Here is a 21,233-nt window from a genome sequence, read left to right on the forward strand (position 1 = left end):
GAGTAATATCAAATTGAAAATATGATATTTAAACTTGGGGGAAGAAATGGCTTTCTATTTAAAACATTGCATGAACTGTCTAAATACTTGGTTAATTTTGAGGTCATGTCATGTAATACATATTCACGGACAGTTAATTTGGGAGGGGGACAAAAAAGATCAAACTCAAGGAAATCTAAATGTAAACTCGGGGCTTTATGCGGAGTTCTGGATCTTGTTGAATGGCTTTTAAGAAACATCTCTGAAATGTAGTGCAGTGAAATGTTTGCATATACCTGTGCTTGGAGTGTTTTAATTAAAAAGGCGAAAGCTCTGTGTAAATAAACACTTGTGTTTAAAATGGGTTTTGTTGGTATGGCTTGGCCATGTGCATTTCATGGTCCACTGACACAACAAGCTTGTGCTTTCCAAAGAGGGCACACTACCAGGAAAGTGACTGAAATCGGTTTATTCCTCGGGTTTGAATGATAAAAATCATGGCATGCCTAGCCCCAGGGATGCACAGCTCAAGGGAATTCTGACCAAGCACCTTTCGCCTGACCCCTGCAGACTGGAGCTCAGTGGAGCTGGTGTCTTGGCTGTTCACAAATGTGATAAACATTCATTTTATTAACTCCAAGCTGAAAGCCTTCATTTTTTTTTCTTTCCTTATCAAAACAGCATCGCTGAGCTACTTAGCTACAATATGGTATTTATCTCAAAGCCATTTTTGCTGTATTTGTGGAAACCATGTTTTGCCTGAAGCTGGTGCAAGGCTGTCTTCCTGTGATGGGCTGGCACTATGCTGTAGTGTCTTGCTGTGTTTTTTCTTACTGTGGTGTAGACAAGACACAGCTGTTTATGTCTGACATTTTTCTTCTAATTGAAAAATGTCCTGATCATTTCTGATAGTTGCCAACATGTGTTATTTTTAGCAGAACTTTTACAGTCACTGAAAGTTGTTATCTATGAAGTATTGGCCATGTGTAGTTCTTTCCTTTTTGCTGAATTGAATTAGATGCATTGTTCACCCCATGATCTCCTTTGCAATCCAAAACCAGAGTTACCGTAGTGATCAGGTTCCTGTTGGATATGACTGTTATACCTGTGTGTTATCCTTCGTTTTTTGTAATCTAGCAGTTTGTATTTTGGCTTCTGCAGTACCCTTAGCATTTATTTGGAAGCATTCAAGAGTTCAAGGCCTGTAGGGACAGGACAAGGAGGAATGGTTTTTAACTGACAGAGGGGGTAGAGATGAGATCTTAGGAAGAAGAGGGTGAGGCGCTGGCACAGGGTGCCCAGAGAAGCTGTGGCTGCCCCATCCCTGGCAGTGTTCAAGTGTTCAAGGCCAGATTGGACACAGGCTCTTGGAGCAAGCTGCTCTAGTGGAAGGTGTCCCTGCCCATTGCAGGGGTTGGAACTGGATGAGCTTTAAGGTTCCTTCCAACCCAAACAATTCTATAATTCTGTGAAAAAGAGAACTTGTGAATGATGCTTGCCTATTTCTGTAGTGAAAAGTGGGGGAGTCTTGGGCTATGGATGTGAACAGTTGACATTTTGATCAATGAGTTATATGAACTCTTAAAAGAAAAAAAATCAACAAAATACCACTAAACACAACCCCAAAAAAACCCTCTGCAGCCAAACAAGCCCAACTTCATGCATCCCTAATGAGTCTCTCTAACTCACTTTCTTTGTTTGCCCTTAGACTGACATTATTGTCAAGCTCTAATGGAGAAGGGGAAATCTAACAGCTTTAAAATCACACGGTGCTGTGTGACCTTTTTCCAGTTGATGGTTCAATTTATTTAGATGATAAACACTGGGACACGTGAAGTCTGTCTTCTTGACAGATGTGAGCTAACTGAAACTTTTTCCTCATCCTTCTTTCCCATGTTCACAGTCAGCCTTTGGTTTTTGTGAAGTGATCTATATATTTTTCTTTGAGATTTAAATGCTTTCTGATCTGGTCAAGGTTTGCAGAACTGTACCTGGCTGTTGAGGGTATGGAAAGGCAGATAGTCTGATTGTTGAGATATACAGGGAGAGATGTTTGTGTTTTGTGTCAAGTGATGCATGGCATATGAAAAAGCCTTGGTGTGAAGTCTGAGGGTTTGGTCAGGTCTGTGAGGTTATTTAGGAAAATACCATGAAATATGTCAAAAGGGACGTATCCAGTAGTGGTGAGGCACAGTACCTGAAACCTGTTCAGAACTTCTCCTGAAATCATGATGAAATCCTTTAAGATTGCTCCTAAGGGTGTTTGTTATTGTTTGATATTCAGCATTCATTCGTGTGAGGCTCTGTTTCATATTCGATTACATCTGCCAGCAAGTGAAAAATACTGTTTATTAAAAGAGACTTGTTTTAACTACAGCTTTTACTAGAAGGATGCCGAACATCTCCTTGTAGAGGTTTAGGCAGGCTGTAACCCGGGCTGTCAGTAGCTTGTGGCTGTTGAGGGATTTGGTTGCTTTGTGCCTACCCCTTGGAACAAGAAACTACAACTCCTGTGAAGTTAGATTGGTTGTTTCATTCTTGTGCTCTCCAAACCTAAGAAATCTTGGGAGCTGAAGACTATGTTCCCTGTCAGAGAGCTTTGAAATGACAGCATTTTGTGACACATCCTGGGAATGCTGGTATGCTTACTCCAAATTATTTTTGAATGACCCTGTTCTTTAACACCCCCCCTTTTTTTTTCTTAATATTCCTCTTTTGATGGAATATCATCTTTCCCCCAAGAGCAAAAACTCCTCCTGAGCAATGTCAGAGCTGCATATCATGGGTTTTCATTATCAATAATGATATATTAAATGAAAAGAGCATTAATAGGATTTTTATTGAGTATCCTGTTGGAATAAGTAGCTTCTGTCATGCACTACTGACTCATTTCAATTGGAATACCACAGTTCAGTAAAATAAAATAATTGAGTCATGAGTTTCTTATGTAAAATGTGTCTGATACCATCTTTTGCAATAAAATTTTATGAGGGTGAAATGAATTGGAGAGCTAATTTAAAATGGACAGCTCTTTTCCTCTTGAATTGGGGTGGCTCTTCAAGCTTATGAATCAAAGGAGTTTTGGAAATATTTTCTATAGGTGAAGCTTATTGAAATAGAAACATTTGTGCTTAGAGTTAGGTATTTTCTCCTCGGTTTTACACTCCTGCCTCCTTTTTGGGCAGTCTGTTGGGTAAGCACTACCTGATTCAGATAGTCTTACCTGTGTTCACTCAAACCATTAGTATAAACTTGAGAGCTAGGATGGTGATTTTCTAATTTCCTTAATTTTTTTTTTTGTTTCTAAACCGAATTAGGATAACTCTCTCTGTGCTGCTGTTGGTAGAGATTGGTGCCAGCAGGAGCTTCCAGCAAAGGAAAGCTGATGGACAGCTGTCGAGCAGTGACCTCTGTCATTTAGGGTGTGCTTTTCAGGAAGAGTGTGAGGTGAACTGGGACCACCTGAAACTACACAAAGAGGTCTATGGCCTTGGGCAGTCCTGTCTGAAACAGCAGGACAGAACTGATAAAAAAGTGCCAACAAAAGTCCCCAGCATTCCCATGTAGTACTGTGCTGGTGAAATCGTATCTTTGTCAGTGTGATCTTGCACTGTGAGGAGGCAGGTGGGACTAAGATGTGAATGGTAATAGCAGAAGAGCATTTTCTTCTTGATACCTGAAATCTTAACCTTAAACCTTGGTTTAAAATAAAAAACACAGAACCAAACACTGTATTTGTAGATTTCTGTGTTAGATTTGTCTCTGTGGGCTGTTTTGGACAGTGCCTTCTACTAAGAATTGTTACACAGCCTTGAACCAGTAATTTCTAATATTAGTGCTAGTAGCAAAGTGAAGTGTCCACATTAGGCTGGGCTTTGCAGAAACAGTCAGAGCCTGTGCTGTCAGAATGTGGCCTGGGCCACTTCTCTGGGTCGATTTCTTGTGACCAAGAAGCTGCAGAGATGGAACCCCATGGCCAGCACGTTGAGCAGGGTGTGCCTGCTGGTGTGTAGAAGGTGTCTGTGGTTTGCACTGAGGTAACACCAGACACACAGCAGTGGTACCACTTGCCTATGCAGGCTTTCGCTAAGGGTGCTGTAGCAGTTTCATGGTGTAAACACACCCCCATGCGTATGGGAAATCCAGGTGCCAGGTGTTAGATCTCACCGTTGTCTTACATTTACAAGCAGTGCCCTACTCTGGATTAGCCAAACAATTATCTAGTGGTTTTCTGTCTGCTGCAGGAGGTTCAGGTCCTGTCAGTGAGCCTCCCTGCTCTCTTTGGGCCCAAGAGTTTTGGCAGGAAGGGGATTACCTGGGAGGAGTGAGGAGGGCTGCAAAGGAGAGAAGCTTGCCTTGGGGTCTACATGAAGACCGCAAGTAGTGCAGGAGGTGTCAGAAGTGAAGGGGGGCCAGGCTTTGCATTACAGAAGCAATGAGGGTTTGGAAAAGTTGTTTTTAATTCTTTTGTTTCCATGCTCCTTGGTATTGTTCCTCTCCCTGATCTTCCTGATCCCTCTGTTACAAAGCAGAGATTTCTCTCTTGGCATCAGCATGCATCTTCCAGCACTTCCAGGGAGTTTTAGGTAAGGCTTTTAATGAGGATTTTGGAGCTCAGCTGTCTTTGTGCATTACCAGCACGTTTTCCTGAACTGAGCTCATGCCACTGTGTGCGTGGCTCCTGTCAGGTTTGGCAGGACATGTACAGCCCTGGGATGTGGCAGGAGCCCAGTGTTCTCTAGTACGAGCTGCTTGAGCCCATGGGTTGACCAGAGCCACAGCAGTAAAGCTGCCGCAAAGCCACAGCAGGCAATGAATGTGACCAGGACAAGGCTGCAATTGTTGAGTTTAAACATGAAGTTTCTGGATTAGAGTTTCTCCTTGGTTCCTCTTCCCCTACCCCCACCTTTCTCAGTTTGTTCTGGTTTGGTTTGAATCTTTTTTTTTTTTTTTTTTGGTGGTGTTTGGAAGTCCTTTTTTTTCTCCCTCCCTTTCCCATCTCCTTTCCCGCAGCAGCTCAGTCCCTCCAGGGCAGAGGGGGAAGTAGCTGCCATTATCCATTACCAACTGCTGCTCTGCCCTGGGGAGTTTGGTTGGTACTGGTAATTAAAAACAGTTAATAGTTCCCCTGCTAGTGTAAATTATTGCATAGATAATGACTGACCCTTCCATTATTCTGTCCAGAGGAAGTGGAATTCCAGCAAAGTATTCACAGTTTCACAAAGTGGTTTGGTTTTGGTTTTGTGGGTTTTTTTTGTTTGTTTTTGGGTTCTCCCCCCCCCCCCCCCCCAATACTTTGCTGCTCTTGTCAGTCTCCAGGAGTTCAGAAATCTAGTCTAAGAACCTCGCTTCTTGTCCTTCTAAGGAAAGAGGCTTTCATTTCCAGTAGTGTCCATCCTGCTAGGCAGCCTGGGGACTTTGATATGCATTGTTCTGGTGAGCCTTGTCCTATTTGTTTAGAATTGCGTTTATCTTTGTTTAGTAGGACTCATAAATGATCACATTTCCTCCAGGAATTTGTGTGTTGATGTTAATGTAGCCTCGGAAGACAATTGTGCTACATGCCTTCCATGTTAAGAAAAAAAAAGAAAGGCTTTAAAAATGTGGCATATACTCACACATTGAAAAAGAGTGCATGTAAAGTAGACCAACATAGAACTGATTAGTTTCACCTCTATGTTTTTTAATAAATATTGAAGTAACTCCTGTATAAAATGGGAGTAATGATTCTTCTGCCCCTCATGGGCTTTGCTGTTTCCGGAGATCTGTAAGAGAGGAGTGAGAAATGCTGGTTATCAGTGCTGAATTTCCTCTTACGGTGCAGACACAGCGTTTTGCTGATACACTGTGAAGTGTGTACCAGCTCTCAACATGTTTTCAGTTTTTCAAGGGTCGTTCAAAAATGTTCAGAAACCACTGACACCAGGAGGATCTGTCATTGTCATGACAGTGTTTTCTGTGTTTTTGTTTCAAGCCTTTGCAAAGAGGCTACTGAAATATTAATAGCTTTCTGCTTTGTGAGACATAACATTGTAGTGGGGCAGTCTAGGTATTCTTTCTAGGTTCCCAAAACACATGTGGTTTACATGCCTTTTATATATTTTAATACAAAGTGGCTGGTTGAGTGGTCCGTGTTCTCCCAGAGGAACCAAAACTCACTTAATGGATCAAGCGAATACAGGGCTATAATGCAGTTTACTATTCAGGGTATTGTGGAGGAGGGTGATTTAAAATGTTTTAGTGGCTTGAAAAAAAAACCCACAAAAAAAAACAAAACAAAACAAAACAACCAAAAATCCAAAAATAACAACCCCTGAAATAAGTGGTTGAAAGGCTTGAAATGACTGACTTAATGTGACAACTCTCCTTGTCGTTTGTTGGGTCTGTTGCGGAGGTGGTCATGCACAGTTAATGTGTTTTGCTGAGCTCCGTGGTACCTGTTTGTGGGACTTGCTTTGAAATTAAGAGTGAGAGATTGTTTATTTAAGAGATAGCATTTAAAGAATAAGTTTCCGATGAAGCAAATTAGGTGTTAAACATTTCACAGGTGAACCATTCACTTATGTAATTATCATTTACATTATAATAAATGCTTCTCCAGGGAGTTTAGCCAATCATGAAATGCAGTTAATTTTCAAATGCTCTTCAGCAACAGTTGACACTCCAGAGACTGAAATCCTTGGTCAGAGTGTGCATTTTTAAACTCTCCTGCTAAAGGAAAGCTGTTTCAGCTCAGTTGATTTTGCAGTTGTTAAATTCCAGGGATTTTCTTAAGTGTTTCATGCATGTCTGTCACTACAAGTTTGGAATGCTGGGCTTCATACCCAGGTTGTGTAGGCCTGCTATCTCCCCTTAGTTTCCAGAGCACAGAAGGGGTTCATGATGCTGTTTTTCAAATGAAGGCCAGGACTGCAGCTATGCAGCCTCAACACAAGAGGTGCATGGACATGCTTGAGTGAGTCCAGAGGAAGTCACAAAGAAGCTCCAAGGGCCTGGAGCACCTCTGCTATGGAGAGCTGGGCTTGTTCAGCCTGGAGGAAAGAAGGCTCCAGGGAGAACTTAGAGCAATGCCCAGACCCTGAAGGGACTACAAGAAACTCAGAGAAAGGCTTTGGACAAGGGCCTGTAGGGACAGAACAAGGGGGAATGGCTTTAACCTGCTAGAGGGGAGATTAAGACAGGCTGGAGGGGGTTTAGAGCAACCTGGTCTAGTGCAAGGTGTCTCTGCCTGTGGCCGGGGTTTGGAACTGCATGAGTAGTTGTTGGTCCCTGCCAACACAAACCAGTCCAGGATTCTGTGAAGATTCACTTCATAGAAGATTGAAGAGTTTAAATGCTCTTGGTTTCACTGATTGCTACTGATACTGGCTGGGGCACGTAGCCAGCTGTTTTGTAGTTTGTCCATTGGTAAAAGACGAGTAACATAAATCTCATGTCTCTAAGGTGAGGAGGACATGGAGATCTGTGGGTGGAAGGGACCAGTTGGTGACTGTGGAGTATCTGAATGGCAGTCCAAGTATCATGCCGCTTAAGTTTACTTAATTGACTTTCCAACCTAAATGTTACAGTCACATTTGTTCTGAGTCTTATTAGTGCACTGATCAGATAAACTGATCTGTGGAATTCCACCTTTTACAACTCTATTTGGTCCAACAGCTTGGAAAGCTTTTCAAGAATGGTTTAATTTTATTGTGGCATTCAGTTTTCAGATGAGCTGCTTCTGTGGTTGGAGTAGGGATCTCCAGTTAAATGGAGCCAGCCTTTTAAAGGTGAAAAGGAATAAAGTGATGTTATTAGACCTTACCCATCCCAAACAGACCTATTCCTGCATACCATCTCCATTTTTTCAGATGTTAAGCCTTGGGCCTCAGTGCAGATCCTGTTCTTCAGCCACACTGGTGGCAGAGGACAGATGGGCAGATGTTGAACAGGGCTTACAGCAGCTGTGGAGGCTCTCCAGTCCCAGTGACTGCAGAGCAGCAGCAGTGGAATCTGCATGTCTCGCCTGTTTGGAGGTTGAAGAGGAGGAAGAGCTTTTATCCTTTCATGCTTGCAAAATCCAGTGTAGGAGGTCTCTTGCCAATGACATTCCCCTTCATAGCAAGCAAAAAAACCCCAAAACACTTGGGTCTGGTTTGTGTGTTTTCCTGTGGCTTTTTTGTCAGCTAGAGTAAGGAGGAAAGGAAGCTTTATTTACAGATACTGCTTTCAGAATGCATCCAGCATGACAATATTATCTGTAAGCACATCTTTGAGCATCGGACATCTTTTCATTCATTTAGATACAATAGAAAAATTGTCTGATATGAGAAGGAATACTTGACAAATTCCTGTGCTCTGTTTTCTTGCCTTGGACTACATATGCAGTTCGAAATTAGTCCACATCTGCTGTTCTATCATCCTGCTGCTTCCAGCACAATTCTGGCACTTTGATTTTGACCAGCAGATTTTGTTACTTGCTGTTTAAACTGACCTCTAAATGTAAGAAATCAGAACTGTTGTGTTCCCTGTAAATACAGGACAGCTAGTGGGTTTCGGGCACCAAGGGTTTTGTAAGCACCTGTGTTTTGTAACACAGATGACAGTTAGATCATTATGTTGATCTAAACCTTTTTGTAATCCTCTATGATCTGGGTTTAGAGACTGTTATTAGTGTCACAAATAAAAGCCTATGACTTTTTTAGTTGTTGGGGTAAAAGAAGACACATACTTTCAGAGAATTGCATATTAAAACTAAAACAGCATAAACATGCAGTAGTTTGAGGATAGTTATCCCACTTTTCAAGACTGAGTCCTGAACTCACAAGAATGCAAGAGATGAAATTTGATTAAAATTACTTTCATAGTCAACCGTGTAGTGAAGAATTGAAGTTAAACCAGGAGCACAAGGCATGTCTTTCAAAATTCTTTCTTTCTCAGGAATGTAAAGCTTTAAACATGGCTGCAAGGAAGTGTATCTTGTTAGGGTTTTTAAAACTGAACATATAGGAAGGAAACCCCTTTTTACCCAGATAGGTCTCGGATTTAGTGATAGAAATGGATAGAGTGGTACTTAAGAGTTCTGTTTTCTCACAAACTGTTTTCTAAGTTCATGAAAAGCTTCTTCAAAACGATGCTGATAGATCAGATACCCTGATTTCAGCTGTTGTTAGCATCGTGTTTGTGTTAACTAGCCTGGTAACTGGTGTGTTCCCACCCCAGCCAATCAGCAGCTTTCAGCTTCCCCTATTGAGCACAAAAGCAAAGGAGAGTGTAAGAAGGACAGCAGGCATCCCTGTGACAGATGCAACTCTGTTTGGCCTGAACCCTGCAGGGGTCAATTGAATATTGCTTCTGACCAGCATCCTGTCCTGTTCTTAATCTCTTGCTGTTGGATTTCTGTCTGCAGTTACCTGAAGGAATTCCGCACGGAGCAGTGCCCTCTTTTTGTGCAGCACAAGTGCACTCAGCACCGGCCCTACACTTGCTTCCACTGGCACTTTGTCAACCAGCGTCGTCGCAGATCTATCCGCCGCCGGGATGGTACATTTAACTACAGCCCTGACATTTACTGTACCAAGTATGATGAGACCACAGGAATCTGCCCAGAAGGAGATGAGTAAGTAAAGACTGCACCCTGCTTTTTAGGCACTAGGCTTTTGGTATCAGTCCAGGTGATAATTCCAGCCAGTTCTCGTAGAGATGAGGTAAGTCAGCAGTAAAGCAGCTTTGTAACCAACATAACATGAAAACAGATGTGAATTCTGTAATAGCAACCCATGCGCTCCAGGCCTGCTGCAGAGCTGGTACTAAGGGTGACTTAGATGGGAATTCAGCTTTTTCATCATTCACTGTCCCTGACATTCTCATTGAAGTTGAGATGGGAAAAAGAGCTTGGTGATTAATGGGCTCAAGAAAGACTCTGTGCCTGTAAGTCCCTGGCTGTCAAGTGATTGCTCTTGGTCACTAGCAGGGTTGTTTAGTTTTTCACAGGTTGAAGAAAGAGGAGGAGCTTTGTTTTCTAGCCTGCCTCCTGAATTATCTATCCCCATGCTTTTTAAATAAAATCATATATGTCAGTTTACTTCCTGAACTTTTAAGAAGCTAGTTAGGGAAGTTACAGGTACCCAGAATAAGGCAATATGAGAGTTTGTTTTATTGAGTTTACTCTCCCCATGACTGCAGGAAGTTTAGCTGGAGCAGACATGTAAGGATTTCTGCTATGCATGTGGCACAGTCCAGCAATTAAAGGGTTAACTCAGTAATATAACTTTAGACATGTGACAGATATGGAAGAATAAATAGCGTAGCCAAACTGGCCAAATATAGGGAATGTTTTATATAGAGATGCTATAGAAAGACGGAATTCAGTTCTCTTTGATGGTGCCAATATAAACATACAGAAAAATGCTATTTGTCAGGAAAACAATATTTTTTTTACCTCATTAAGTAAAGGTCTTGTGACTCCAACAGAATGGAATAATCCCCTAGCCTGAGGCTTCAGTTTCAATACTTTCTTTTCAATACTTCTTCATTATAAGAGAACTGGAAGGGACTGGAAACAGGATATTTGAGGGCTTTGGCTTCTAGATCACTGGTTCGTATCTGCCTAAAACTCAGTGAATGAAAACTGTTGCCATCACAGAACGTTTTGCTGTCTTTCATTTAATTTCTCAGTGTAGCTTTTTCTGCCTAAGAGGGGAAGCAAAACAGAAGCTAAAACAGTAGCGTTGTAATTTTTCCTTGTCCCATGCTCTGCATAAAGGATACATTTGGCTGTATATAACCTGTTGCAGCCCTGTAGGACTACATTAGCAGGAAACAGTAACAGCACAAAGCCTAGGTGGGCTGCTGAGGAAATGGGATGTGCCATGTGCACATTTGCTCTCATGAGACCTCACCTGGAGCAATGTGTGCAGTTCTGGTGTCCTCAACATAAAAAGGACATGGAACAGTCGGAACAAGTCCAGAGGAGGGCCACAAGGATGATCAGGGGGCTGGAGCACCTCCCATATGAAGAGAGGCTGAGAAAGTTGGGGCTGTTCAACCTGGAGAAGAGAAGCTGCGTGGAGACCTCATAGTAGCCTTCCAGTATATGAAGGGGGGCTATATGGGTGCTGGGGAGGGACTGTTCATTAGGGACTATAGTGATAGGACAAGGGGTTGTGAGTTAAAACTTAAACAGGGGAAGTTTAGCTTGGATATGAGGAGGAAGCTTTTTACTATAAGGGTGCTGAGGCACTGGCATGGGTTGCCCAAGGAAGGTTGTGAGTGCTCCATCCCTGGTGGTGGTCAAGGCCAGATTGGATGGAGCCTTGGGTGACATAGTTTAGAGTGAAGTGTTAGGGGGGTTGAAACTAGATGATCTTAAGGTCCTTTCCAACCCTAACCATTCTATGATTCTATGTGAAGTCCCTTCATTCACAGCTAGTATATTGGAACACCTTGACAATGCCCATGATCTTTTCCATACCCCTGACAGGCATTAGACTAGAATAAGAAACTGCTGCTGTCTTAATAATCCAGTTATCTTTTTAGGAGGGGAAACTATTATATGCCATGTAGTGACAAGTTTAGTGGTTCTGCGTAGTGCTGGAAGACACAGAGTAAGAGAAACGGCATAGATAGCAAAGGTGGTGTTAACTGTAGCATCCTGTAGCAGCAATAAGTCTTGTGGGAGTGTTCAATCCGTTACCCATGTGACCAGACTTCATCTGTTCTTTCCCTCCTTCTGTACTTCAGGTGTCCCTTCTTGCATAGGACTACTGGAGACACGGAGAGGAGGTATCACTTGCGCTACTACAAAACTGGAATCTGCATTCATGAGACAGACTCCAAGGGAAACTGCACGAAGAACGGAGTCCACTGTGCGTTTGCTCATGGGCCCCATGACTTACGCTCTCCGGTGTATGACATCAGGTTAGTAGAGGCTGGGGATCTGCATGAAAAAAGTAACTTCTGTACCCCAATGAAAAGTCAGATGATCAAAGGACAGTACTGCTTCAGCATGAAATGCTTAGTGTTGGAGTGATGATGATAATATCCCTTCCTACTAAGGCAAATCTACAAAATCTACAGGGAGGATACTCAAAATGGGGGAAGGGAGCATACTTTAAACTACTTGTGTTGTGGCTTGGAGTCTGATAGGAGGGGTCAAAATAATACATCTGGAATGAAGAACATCTGTTGCAGTTGTTGTTTGACTGAAGATATTCTGACAGAAATGCATGAATGAAATGCATCCACTTAGGAATTATGGTGCTCCAGTAATCAGTTTTTATACACATTTACCTGTCTCGTCATCTGCTCTGTGTGTTCATTTAACTCTCTCCACAAAGGGAGCTTCAGGCGATGGAAGCTTTGCAGAATGGTCAGACCACATCTGAAGGCAGCATAGAGGGTCAATCTGCAGTTGCTGCTAGCCATGCTATGATAGAGAAGATACTTAGTGAGGAACCAAGATGGCAAGGTGCGTGTTGCTTGGGGTCTGTGGGGCTGGGAAAGTCTGGTGTTTGTGGAGTGCCCACTCCTGTAAAAAGCTTTGTATAATAAATACAGGTTCTGGTCATCTCCAATTAACTGGTTGCTTCTTTTGTAGATACAACGTATGTCTTGGGAAATTACAAGACAGAGCAATGTAAGAAACCCCCCCGACTCTGTCGCCAGGGTTATGCCTGTCCTTACTACCACAATAGCAAAGACAGAAGAAGAAGCCCAAGAAAACACAAATACAGGTACTGTGTTCCTGGATATTCTATTTCCCAGCTGAGTGGTGAGGTGTAGTAGAAATATGTAATGAAAAATCTAGGATTTTGTTTACTAGGTAGTTTTTTAGTGTGTCTCCAAGGAATTTTCCTGTATATGGGAACCAGTCTCCAGTAAATGACTTGCTAAATCATGTTATAACTCTGATTTTATAGCAAACAGAACCTGTGTCTGGCTTCCCCTTACCATATAAACTCCTGCTCTAGAAAGCAGCGTGGAGGAAAGGAAGCAGCAGAAACTTTTGATCTCCATCTAGAAACAAACACAGCCATGTTTTCATGGTAAAGGATGCGGAAGCTGCTTGTTGTGTGTGCCTGGTGATGGGGGTCATGAGACATGGCGTGACCAGTAGTGTAGCTGGACATGTATTCCTGACTGCTTTGGAGGCAGCCGGGTTTTCTATCAACTCAGCTTTCGCTGGATTTTTTGGCATGCTGTGTCTGCCTGAGCGCATAGGGAGTTATAGGCCCTCATTTCCTCCAACATAACAGAACTTTTGTTGTGGTCTCAGTGAGGTTTTTCCATAGTTCCTTTTTGAAAAGCATAACAGCAACCCAGAAAGCCAGGAGAGAATATACCTTGGATGTTTTCACTTCCTTCCCCACCCCCAGCATTGGCAGAAATTTTTAAATTGGCACTGAAATCCTGTATTTAAAAAATGAAAGAAAAATCAAAGGAACATTAATCCAAACACTTTCAGGAGAAAAGGAAACACTAAGCCAGACTTCAGGCAGCAGGTCTGTGCTTCCTGCCCCTGCCTGAGCCCTTTGGGAAGGGAAGAAGTGAAAGCTTCTCTCCTGATCTCCACTCACTTGTGTTGCTTTCCCCACCCCCAGCTGATGTGGCCCCTTTCATGCAGGCGTCTGTTGCTATCTGCTTCCCTCTGCTGTTGTTTGAGGGAATGGTTAAAGAGCAGGGGAAGTAGGTTATGTCAAAAACCCAGAACTTGGGAAAAAGGATGGTTCCTGGCTGGGGGAAAGAAAATGGACTTGCCTTTTGCTCAGTGACCTGACTCAACCTCTTTGCCATGTGGCTGTAGTATAACCCTGGAAACACATGACTGTAAAGGTATTTAGTGTTTTAGAATTAGCCGATTAACTTGTTTGCTTTCTATGAATGTACAGTTCCAACACAGAAACCAGACCCAGCATCTCTGACACTAATTGCATCAGCTGCTAGTATTGTTATGTTGGTTCAGGTTGTATTTGTTTTCAGATGGAGAATTAAACCATGTTTATTTCATTGGAGAATTGCAAGAAGGGGAAAAAATGCAGCAGGATGGGGACTGGGGAAGCAGCAGCCAGCCAAACAGATTGTACAGCTGAGAGTGGGCAGCCAAACCTGCCTCCTAATTGAGAAATCCTAGAATGGTTTGGGTTGGAAGGGACCTTAAAGCTCATCCAGCTCCATCGCCTGCCATGGGCAGGGACCCCTTCCACTGGAGCAGCTTGCTCCAAGCCCTTGTGTCCAACCTGGCTTTGAACACTGCCAGGGATGGGGCAGCCACAGCTTCTCTGGGCACCCTGTGCCAACGCCTCAGCACCCTCACAGGGAAGAACTTCTTCCTAATGTCTCATCTCAGTCTCCTCTCTGTCAGTTTAAAGTCGTTCCCCCACGGGCCTTTGTCCAAAGCTCCTCTCCACGTTTCTTATAGCCCATTTAGGCACTGAGAGCTGCTCTGAGTTATCTCCAGAGCCTTCTCTTCTGTAGGCTGAACCAGCCCAGTTCTCTTAGCCTGTCTGCAGAGCAGAGGTGCTCCAGCCCCCAGAGTATCCTTGTGATTTCCTCTGGACTCACTCAAGCAGGTCCCATATACCTTTTATGTTGGGGTCCCACAGCTGGGCACGGTGTTCCTTGCGGGGTCTTACCAGAATAGAGAGGGAAAATTTCCTCCTTTGACCTACTCAAAGGAAACAAATTTCAAAGCATATTTGACTTAATTAATTTTTCACCTAAATTACTTCATCACTGTATTTTTTCTAGGTTTTGTCTAGGCAATCCTGCAAGTATTCAGAGGTGAAAAGCTTCACCTACAGCCTGTACTTTGTGTCATGGGCTCTCAGACCTTAGGGAAGCTGAAACAGTGTCAGATTCTCTGAGTCTGATACATTCTCCTGCTACTTTTATTTACGCAGGTCTTCGCCATGTCCCAGTGTGAAACATGGAGATGAGTGGGGAGATCCCAGTAAGTGTGAAAATGGAGACTCATGCCAATACTGCCACACTCGCACAGAACAGCAGTTCCATCCAGAGGTACAGTAACCTGCTTGCTCTGTTTAGTAGCTGACTAGAAAAGCAAAAGCATTCCAGTCTTACGAAGTAAGTTAGTGTGCTAGCTGGGAGAGTGTGTCTGCTGCCTGCAGCATGGTCCTGGGATATAGAGAAAGTGCATGTTGGAAGTAAGCTGAAATTCAGGTGCTTGGCAGGGGTGTCTTTTTGTTATGTAGACCATATATGAGAAGGTAAAAAGAGTAGGGTAAACTCAAGTGTAAGCACAATCTCATGTATGAGAGGGGTCATTTTAAAAGCCTGATGTGGGTTTGCAGGTGAGCATACAGCATCTTTTTCCTTGAGGAAAAGTTCTCGGTTGATGATGGTCGTATTAAACCATAGATACCCACAGACTAGTCCTATAACTCACCAAGCTTTTAATTGTTAGCATGCCCAGAGCATTCTAGTATCATTACAGAAACTGTAATTAAGACCTTGTCCTGGTCTGCTTCATGTTACAGTGTTGAAAAGCTTTGTTGGCTGTGTATTGACAAAGTAACCATTGTTACCATCTGTCAGACTGGGGGGAAGGGAAATAATCCATTTCCTACAATCATTGTCAATGGTTCGCTATTTTCCTTGCAAACAAGTGGCTGTAACATCCTGTGCTGTCATCTGTCAGCTCTTTCCTATTTTTTCCCATTTGTAATATCCATGGAGCTTCCAGTGAGATTGAGGGACATTATGGCAAAGGGTGACCTTTGGGTGAGCTGATGTGCGATGGGTTGATCTTTGGGTGAGCTCCAGCTGTGATGGGCATATTTTGGTGTTTCTGTAACTAGGTGGGTTTTCCTTTCTTTGAAACAAAGCACTGAAATTATCACCTGAACTCTGCTGGCTTTTGTACCTCTTATCTATGTTCTTGTTGTGGTGTTGAGTCTCTTCGCAGTACTTTTGAGATGCTGGTCATTGTTTTATTCATGTTCATGTCTTGGTTTTGTTTTTGTTTTTTTTTCCCACCCGTAGATCTACAAATCCACCAAATGCAATGATATGCAGCAGTCTGGCAGCTGTCCCCGAGGACCCTTCTGTGCCTTTGCACATGTAGAACGTACGTGGGCTACTTCTCTCACCATTCATGTGTATTTGAGCTATGAAGAGCTTATGGCCAAAATAGTTTAAAATACAGGGCTGCTAAACTGGAGCTGCTGTGAAGGATTTCCAGAAACAAAGTATTAACTTTGCTGATTCCTACAAAACCATGCTAGGTGCTGGCAAAGCTGAAGGCAGTAGGTAGTCTGTAGGACTTAGCCCTCAGCTGTCACTGTACTGTCTCTTGAAGTTCCCTCTTGAGTGTCAGTTCAGAAGGATGGAAACAATGAAAGCTTCTCCTTTTCTGGATGGATGAACTGTATTTAGCTAAGTTGCAAAGTGTTGTATTTTAAAAAGCTGAGGATAAAACTGCTAATTATAGTTATTGATCCATTTAAAAAAGCAAATACTATTCTACTACTTATGAAGTTTTACTTAGAGTTTAAATCTTTAAGTCAGGTTGGAGAAATAAAATACGAAACTTTTTTCCTCTGCTTTTCCTTAAATCCTCTTTTCTCAATAGCTCCCTGATTTGTAGGGCATTATTTCAATCCTCACTTGCATTATCTGTAAACTAGTGATGCAGTTTTGGTTGTAGGAGTTCTGTGTTCACATGGGTACTAACATTCACAGATAAATGGTTAGCTTCTGATCCTATGGCTCCTACTCGTTTTCTGCACTCCAGACCTCCACTGCTGAATTTGCAGCAATTAGAGCAGGTTACTCACAAGTCAGTAGATTGGCTCTGGTACCGACTCACTACGTGGCCTTGAGAAAATCTCTTTGTTGCTTGATTATCCTTTGTAAAAGGTGGAATTAGTAATTGCTCCCTTTGTCAAGGAATGGTGAGAGTAAATTCTCTAGAGGTTATGCAGTTCATTTTATAAGAAGCCTTGTCAACAAGCAGTAATTATAGATAGAGCTGTGGGCTGTAATGGCCCAGAACACAGTAGCGCAGCTACACAGTAGGATCCAGAAGGCTTACCAGAGAATGAAATCTTGATAAAGAAACAGTGTCTAGCAAACTCCCTTGTGTGTAAAATAGTATCTTTGTTTAGGAGATGCCTTTTGGTAACAAGATTACTGCACTTGATACTATACTACTTTAAAGCCAGAGGAACATTCTGTAGCACTTAGGTCATTCCAACTTGGTTATTTCTCATGCTGTTTTACGGAATTGTTTCTTTTAGTCCTTTTTAGCAAGGTGAACATTGAGGGACTTAATTAAAATAACAGGCATCCATTTACTACATCTGCTCTTAGCATGAGCTTTACTGATTATTAGCATGAAATCCGTTGAAACCAATACTTTAAAGATACTGGCGTACAGGCATAGTGTCAGTTACATAGTTTTTGTAAAGATGATGAGTTGTGTTAGATAAACACCACAAGTTTTATAGCATCTCTACCTTCCAAGCCAATGACATTTTCATTTTGTGTATGCCTTCTTATGTATGTTACTTTTTTGAGGCAATGGTTTGTACTCAGCACAGATAGAAAACGTTACCTCCCTCAGCTAATTGTAATGCACTCATGAATTTTTGTGCCTAGCAATGAAGGAAGCTCTGCTTAATTCAAGACAGCTGAATGAATAACACACAATTCATGTAAGGAAGATAATTTTGGAGATAATTTTGGACTAAAGAGCAGCACAATGTATAAGTGACAGTAATAATGTAAGAAATATTAGATAGATAATAGCCATTTCCCAGATGAGGTTTATCTTTGCTTTCATACTTTACAAGTAGGTGCTTATGGAATATTTCTCTCGAGAATATCTAGGTATTCCTGTTTCTAAACGTCTTGTGCTCTATTGCAGTTGTACAGCTTTGAGTAACGCCCCATGTGCTTTTATTTCTTCCAGAGCCTGCACTCAGTGAAGATTTACAGCAATCCTCAGCTGTGTCAAGCCCAACACAGACAGGCCCTGTGATGTACATGCCGTCGGCAGCTGGGGATTCTGTTCCCGTCAGCCCTTCCAGTCCACATGCCCCAGACCTTAGCAATGTATGTAGCACTGTGAGGAAGCTTCTTCTATATTTTATAGATCTCAGCTTCTCTGAGTCACTTCTTTCTCCCAAAAAGAGAAATCTTAAGTATTCAAATGCCCAAAGGATATGGTATTTTTCTTCTAGATCTCAGCTGCACACTTCTTAGAGGGATCTGTTTGCTTGGAACATGCATTTCTGTAGCTTTAGTATTGTCCTCTTGCCTGTAAAATTTGTAAGCTTTCCTTTCTTTGCTGAGTTTGTTGATGTACTTTTCTGAAAGTGAAATCTGCACATGAAGTCCAACTCCTTCCTGTCTGGAGGTACATATTGGGCTTAGTTTCCAAGCAGTCTAATTAAAGGCTGAGAGACATTATTACTTCAAAAGTACATAGGCACATTTGTTTACATTTGAGTTTGTTTGCATCTGTAATCTCAGAGGTTTAGCTTGTGCATACTGTGTGTTGCATTAGAGGATATCCTCAATTCCCTTCCTCTCCTAGAAGTAGCTAAACTCTGGAATATGTTTCAGTAATGCCCCAGATAGCTGGTAATACTTTGTTTGTACATACAAGAGTGGAGATCTTTAAATGTTGAAGGTGCACAGAGCAAAGAAGCCTACAGAATGCTAGACCACACCGTTTTTGCAGAAGGTTTGGGTTGTTTTCAGTTAAGTCTTTCCTGTTCGCATTACTGTTGATAAGGTGTGCAACCTTCTCAAATGTTTGGTTAAGGATTTGAGAAGGTAAAATGACATGAGTTTAACTCATTTGAAACCAGTCAGAATTAAGGGAATTCATTTAGGATATCTACTTTGTCTTATTCTCCCTCTCTGAAATGATAGTTTGATTTTATTAGTGCAAAGCCAACCTAACAGTTCATCATACTCCTGAATTTGATTGCAGCTAGAATCCCAAACAGGTCTTAAAGTCTGAGCGTATTATATTCTCTCACTGAATAACACTGGAAAACAGTAAAAACAAAAATGCTTTTATCTTAGGAGTGTATCATCTAAAGTCTCTGAAGACTGCAGGGCAATTGAAGATACCTTCCACTTAATAGACAGTTCAGATCTTTTCTGTCGTAACTTCTTGGTCTTTCAAACAGTCTTTCCTAATCCTTGGATATATGCCAAATGGCAACACATGTCTTTCTGTGACTTCATCGCTCCACGGGGCATCTGCATGTAGCTTGCAAACAAATATGGCTTTGCTGGTGATCATTTTCCATGATGAATTAATAAGAGAAAGAGGTCCCTCTAGCAGCCAGCCTCACATGGCCTGTTCTGTTTTGTATTTGTACTGTAGGTGTGGAATAAATCAGGAACTCTGCCAACTAGCCCCACCTCCACCACAGTGAGTAGTATCTTTGTGACTGTAGGGGAAGTGTGGACAGCAGAATGTCTGTAAAAAAAATTAAATCAAAACATTTGTAGAATGCTCCTTTTTAATGCCAGCCCAGACTGTGCCACATTTGAATCTGTGGTAGCAGTAGCTGTCTAAATGATGTCTGAAGCACAGTCATGCTTGCCAGTGCAGGCAAATAATTTCTTGTCCCAGAGAAATGGGATATCTGCATTGATCCAGGTAGGCACTTTCTCTGAAATACATCTTAATCTCCTTTGCTGCTGTCTGTGACTTCATCTACAGTGCAAAACTAGCCTTGTTGCATGAGACTGTGATCCCTGGTTTTAGTCCTAAGAATGGAACTGTTGGAAATTCTTGAGGTTTTTAATGCAGCTGTTGATACTTGCTTGTGCTTGCATTAAAACTGTCAGATTTCCAGCTAGAAAGCAAAAGATATAGTATTGCACAGCTCAGATGTGCTTGGTTGTTCAGACTGCCGCAGCACTTTACCAGGTTTCACACTAGTACTATTCAGAGTGCAGACAGAATCCACTGTACCCTAAGGAAAGCAAAGAGTGTTTCAGTCAGGTTTGGAAACTTGATCAGTCACATCTGGGGCCTCAAAAAGAATAAACTAGAACTTAGGTTGGATTTTATATGACTGCACTCCAGTACAAAGTAATGACAATAAAACCATAATTGTGGGACTGTATAAATCCAGTATCAAAGGAGATTTTTCCTGGTTTATAATTACCATTTACTGGAAGCTTGTATGTTTGTGTTGACTGTCAGTATAATTGGTGCACAGTGAAGTGAATGAGCTCTTCTATGGGATGCCTCTCCTCTTCAAGTCATTGCTGCTGCTGGCTGAACTTTCTTGACATTTGTTCCTTCTGTTAGATTCTTTGTAGGAACAGCAGTCTTGGAAGCCCATCTAATATATGTGGGTCTCCTCCTGGTGCCATTGGAAAGCCACACAGCTTGGAGACCATTGGTTTTCCTCCAGATTCGGTAACAGCAGCTGGCAGCTACAAGAAAGCACCGGGGTTTGAGCGAGAAGATCAGGTGGGGGCCGAGTATTTGAAGAATTTCAAATGCCAGGTTAGTAGGGAATATTGGCTGGAAGAGTTGGGGGGATGAGGAATAATGAGAAAGTGCCCAGTCTAGCTTGAATGTACTTTTTATTTTTCAAGAAACAAAAATGAGAAAGCACTGTTCTCATTAGCAGTTTTAAGGTCTTTGCTGTTGCTTTCAGCCTCCCTTCCAGGCTCTTCCATCGTCCATCTGTTGTCTGCCTTGCTGCCATCACACATGCAGTTTGTAGAAGTCGAGCTGCTGCTTGTTTTCCTAATCCTCCAGCACTTGTGTCCTGTGTTGACCCTGGGTAGCTTCCCACATATCACTTCTTGCTTTCTTTTTCCTTATGTAGGTCCTTGCCAGGAGTTGGTGTTTCTTTTGCTGTATTGTCTCATGGAAACTCATCCTTCCTTCTATGTCCTCATTCTAAACTCTTACCTTGATCTCTGTGACTTGGTTTGTTTTCTGTTTTCACCATTTATTTTTCCATTGTATTAAAAATGTCATGTTAGTTGTCTCTTGCTTCTCTGGCTGTATCATGATGATCCTTGACTCTCTCCTGTGGCTTCTGTATTAAATTTTAATTCCTTTTTCTCATTTGAAGAACCCTCTGCGTTCTTACCCAACCCACATTTCTTAATGACATTTCCCATTACCCCTCTTAGATATCCCAGTCTTGCCTTTCCTCAGTTTTCTCTTTCTTGGTGTCGCACCTTACTCAGACTGCTCCCTAAGTCTAGAACAGTTCCTTCCATCTCCTCTGCCACACATGAGCTTTTCCACAGTCAACTTCTTC

At 42.2% G+C, this 21,233-nt stretch overlaps 1 protein-coding gene across 7 annotated transcripts in view; it reads left to right on the forward strand.

Moving 5' to 3' along the window:
- UNK (unk zinc finger) overlaps positions 1-21,233 on the forward strand; it is a 46,834-nt gene that overhangs the window by 9,739 nt on the left and 15,862 nt on the right. For 4 of the 7 annotated variants that reach the window (XM_061366926.1, XM_061366925.1, XM_061366930.1 and 1 more), the window contains exons 2-10: positions 9,368-9,577; positions 11,701-11,877; positions 12,297-12,427; positions 12,557-12,692; positions 14,859-14,976; positions 15,961-16,045; positions 17,891-18,033; positions 19,322-19,369; positions 20,261-20,461. In XM_061366926.1, coding sequence (XP_061222910.1) covers positions 9,368-9,577; positions 11,701-11,877; positions 12,297-12,427; positions 12,557-12,692; positions 14,859-14,976; positions 15,961-16,045; positions 17,891-18,033; positions 19,322-19,369; positions 20,261-20,461 — 1,249 coding nt within the window. The remainder of the gene's footprint in view (positions 1-9,367; positions 9,578-11,700; positions 11,878-12,296; positions 12,428-12,556; positions 12,693-14,858; positions 14,977-15,960; positions 16,046-17,890; positions 18,034-19,321; positions 19,370-20,260; positions 20,462-21,233) is intronic. The other 3 variants (XM_061366929.1, XM_061366928.1, XM_061366932.1) reach the window with 2 other exon arrangements.

The sequence above is a fragment of the Neopsephotus bourkii genome, unplaced genomic scaffold (genome assembly GCF_033783945.1).
Source record: "Neopsephotus bourkii isolate Nb327-2 ecotype Australia unplaced genomic scaffold, CSIRO-AGI_Nbou_v1 NB_1363, whole genome shotgun sequence".
NCBI lineage: Eukaryota > Metazoa > Chordata > Aves > Psittaciformes > Psittacidae > Neopsephotus > Neopsephotus bourkii.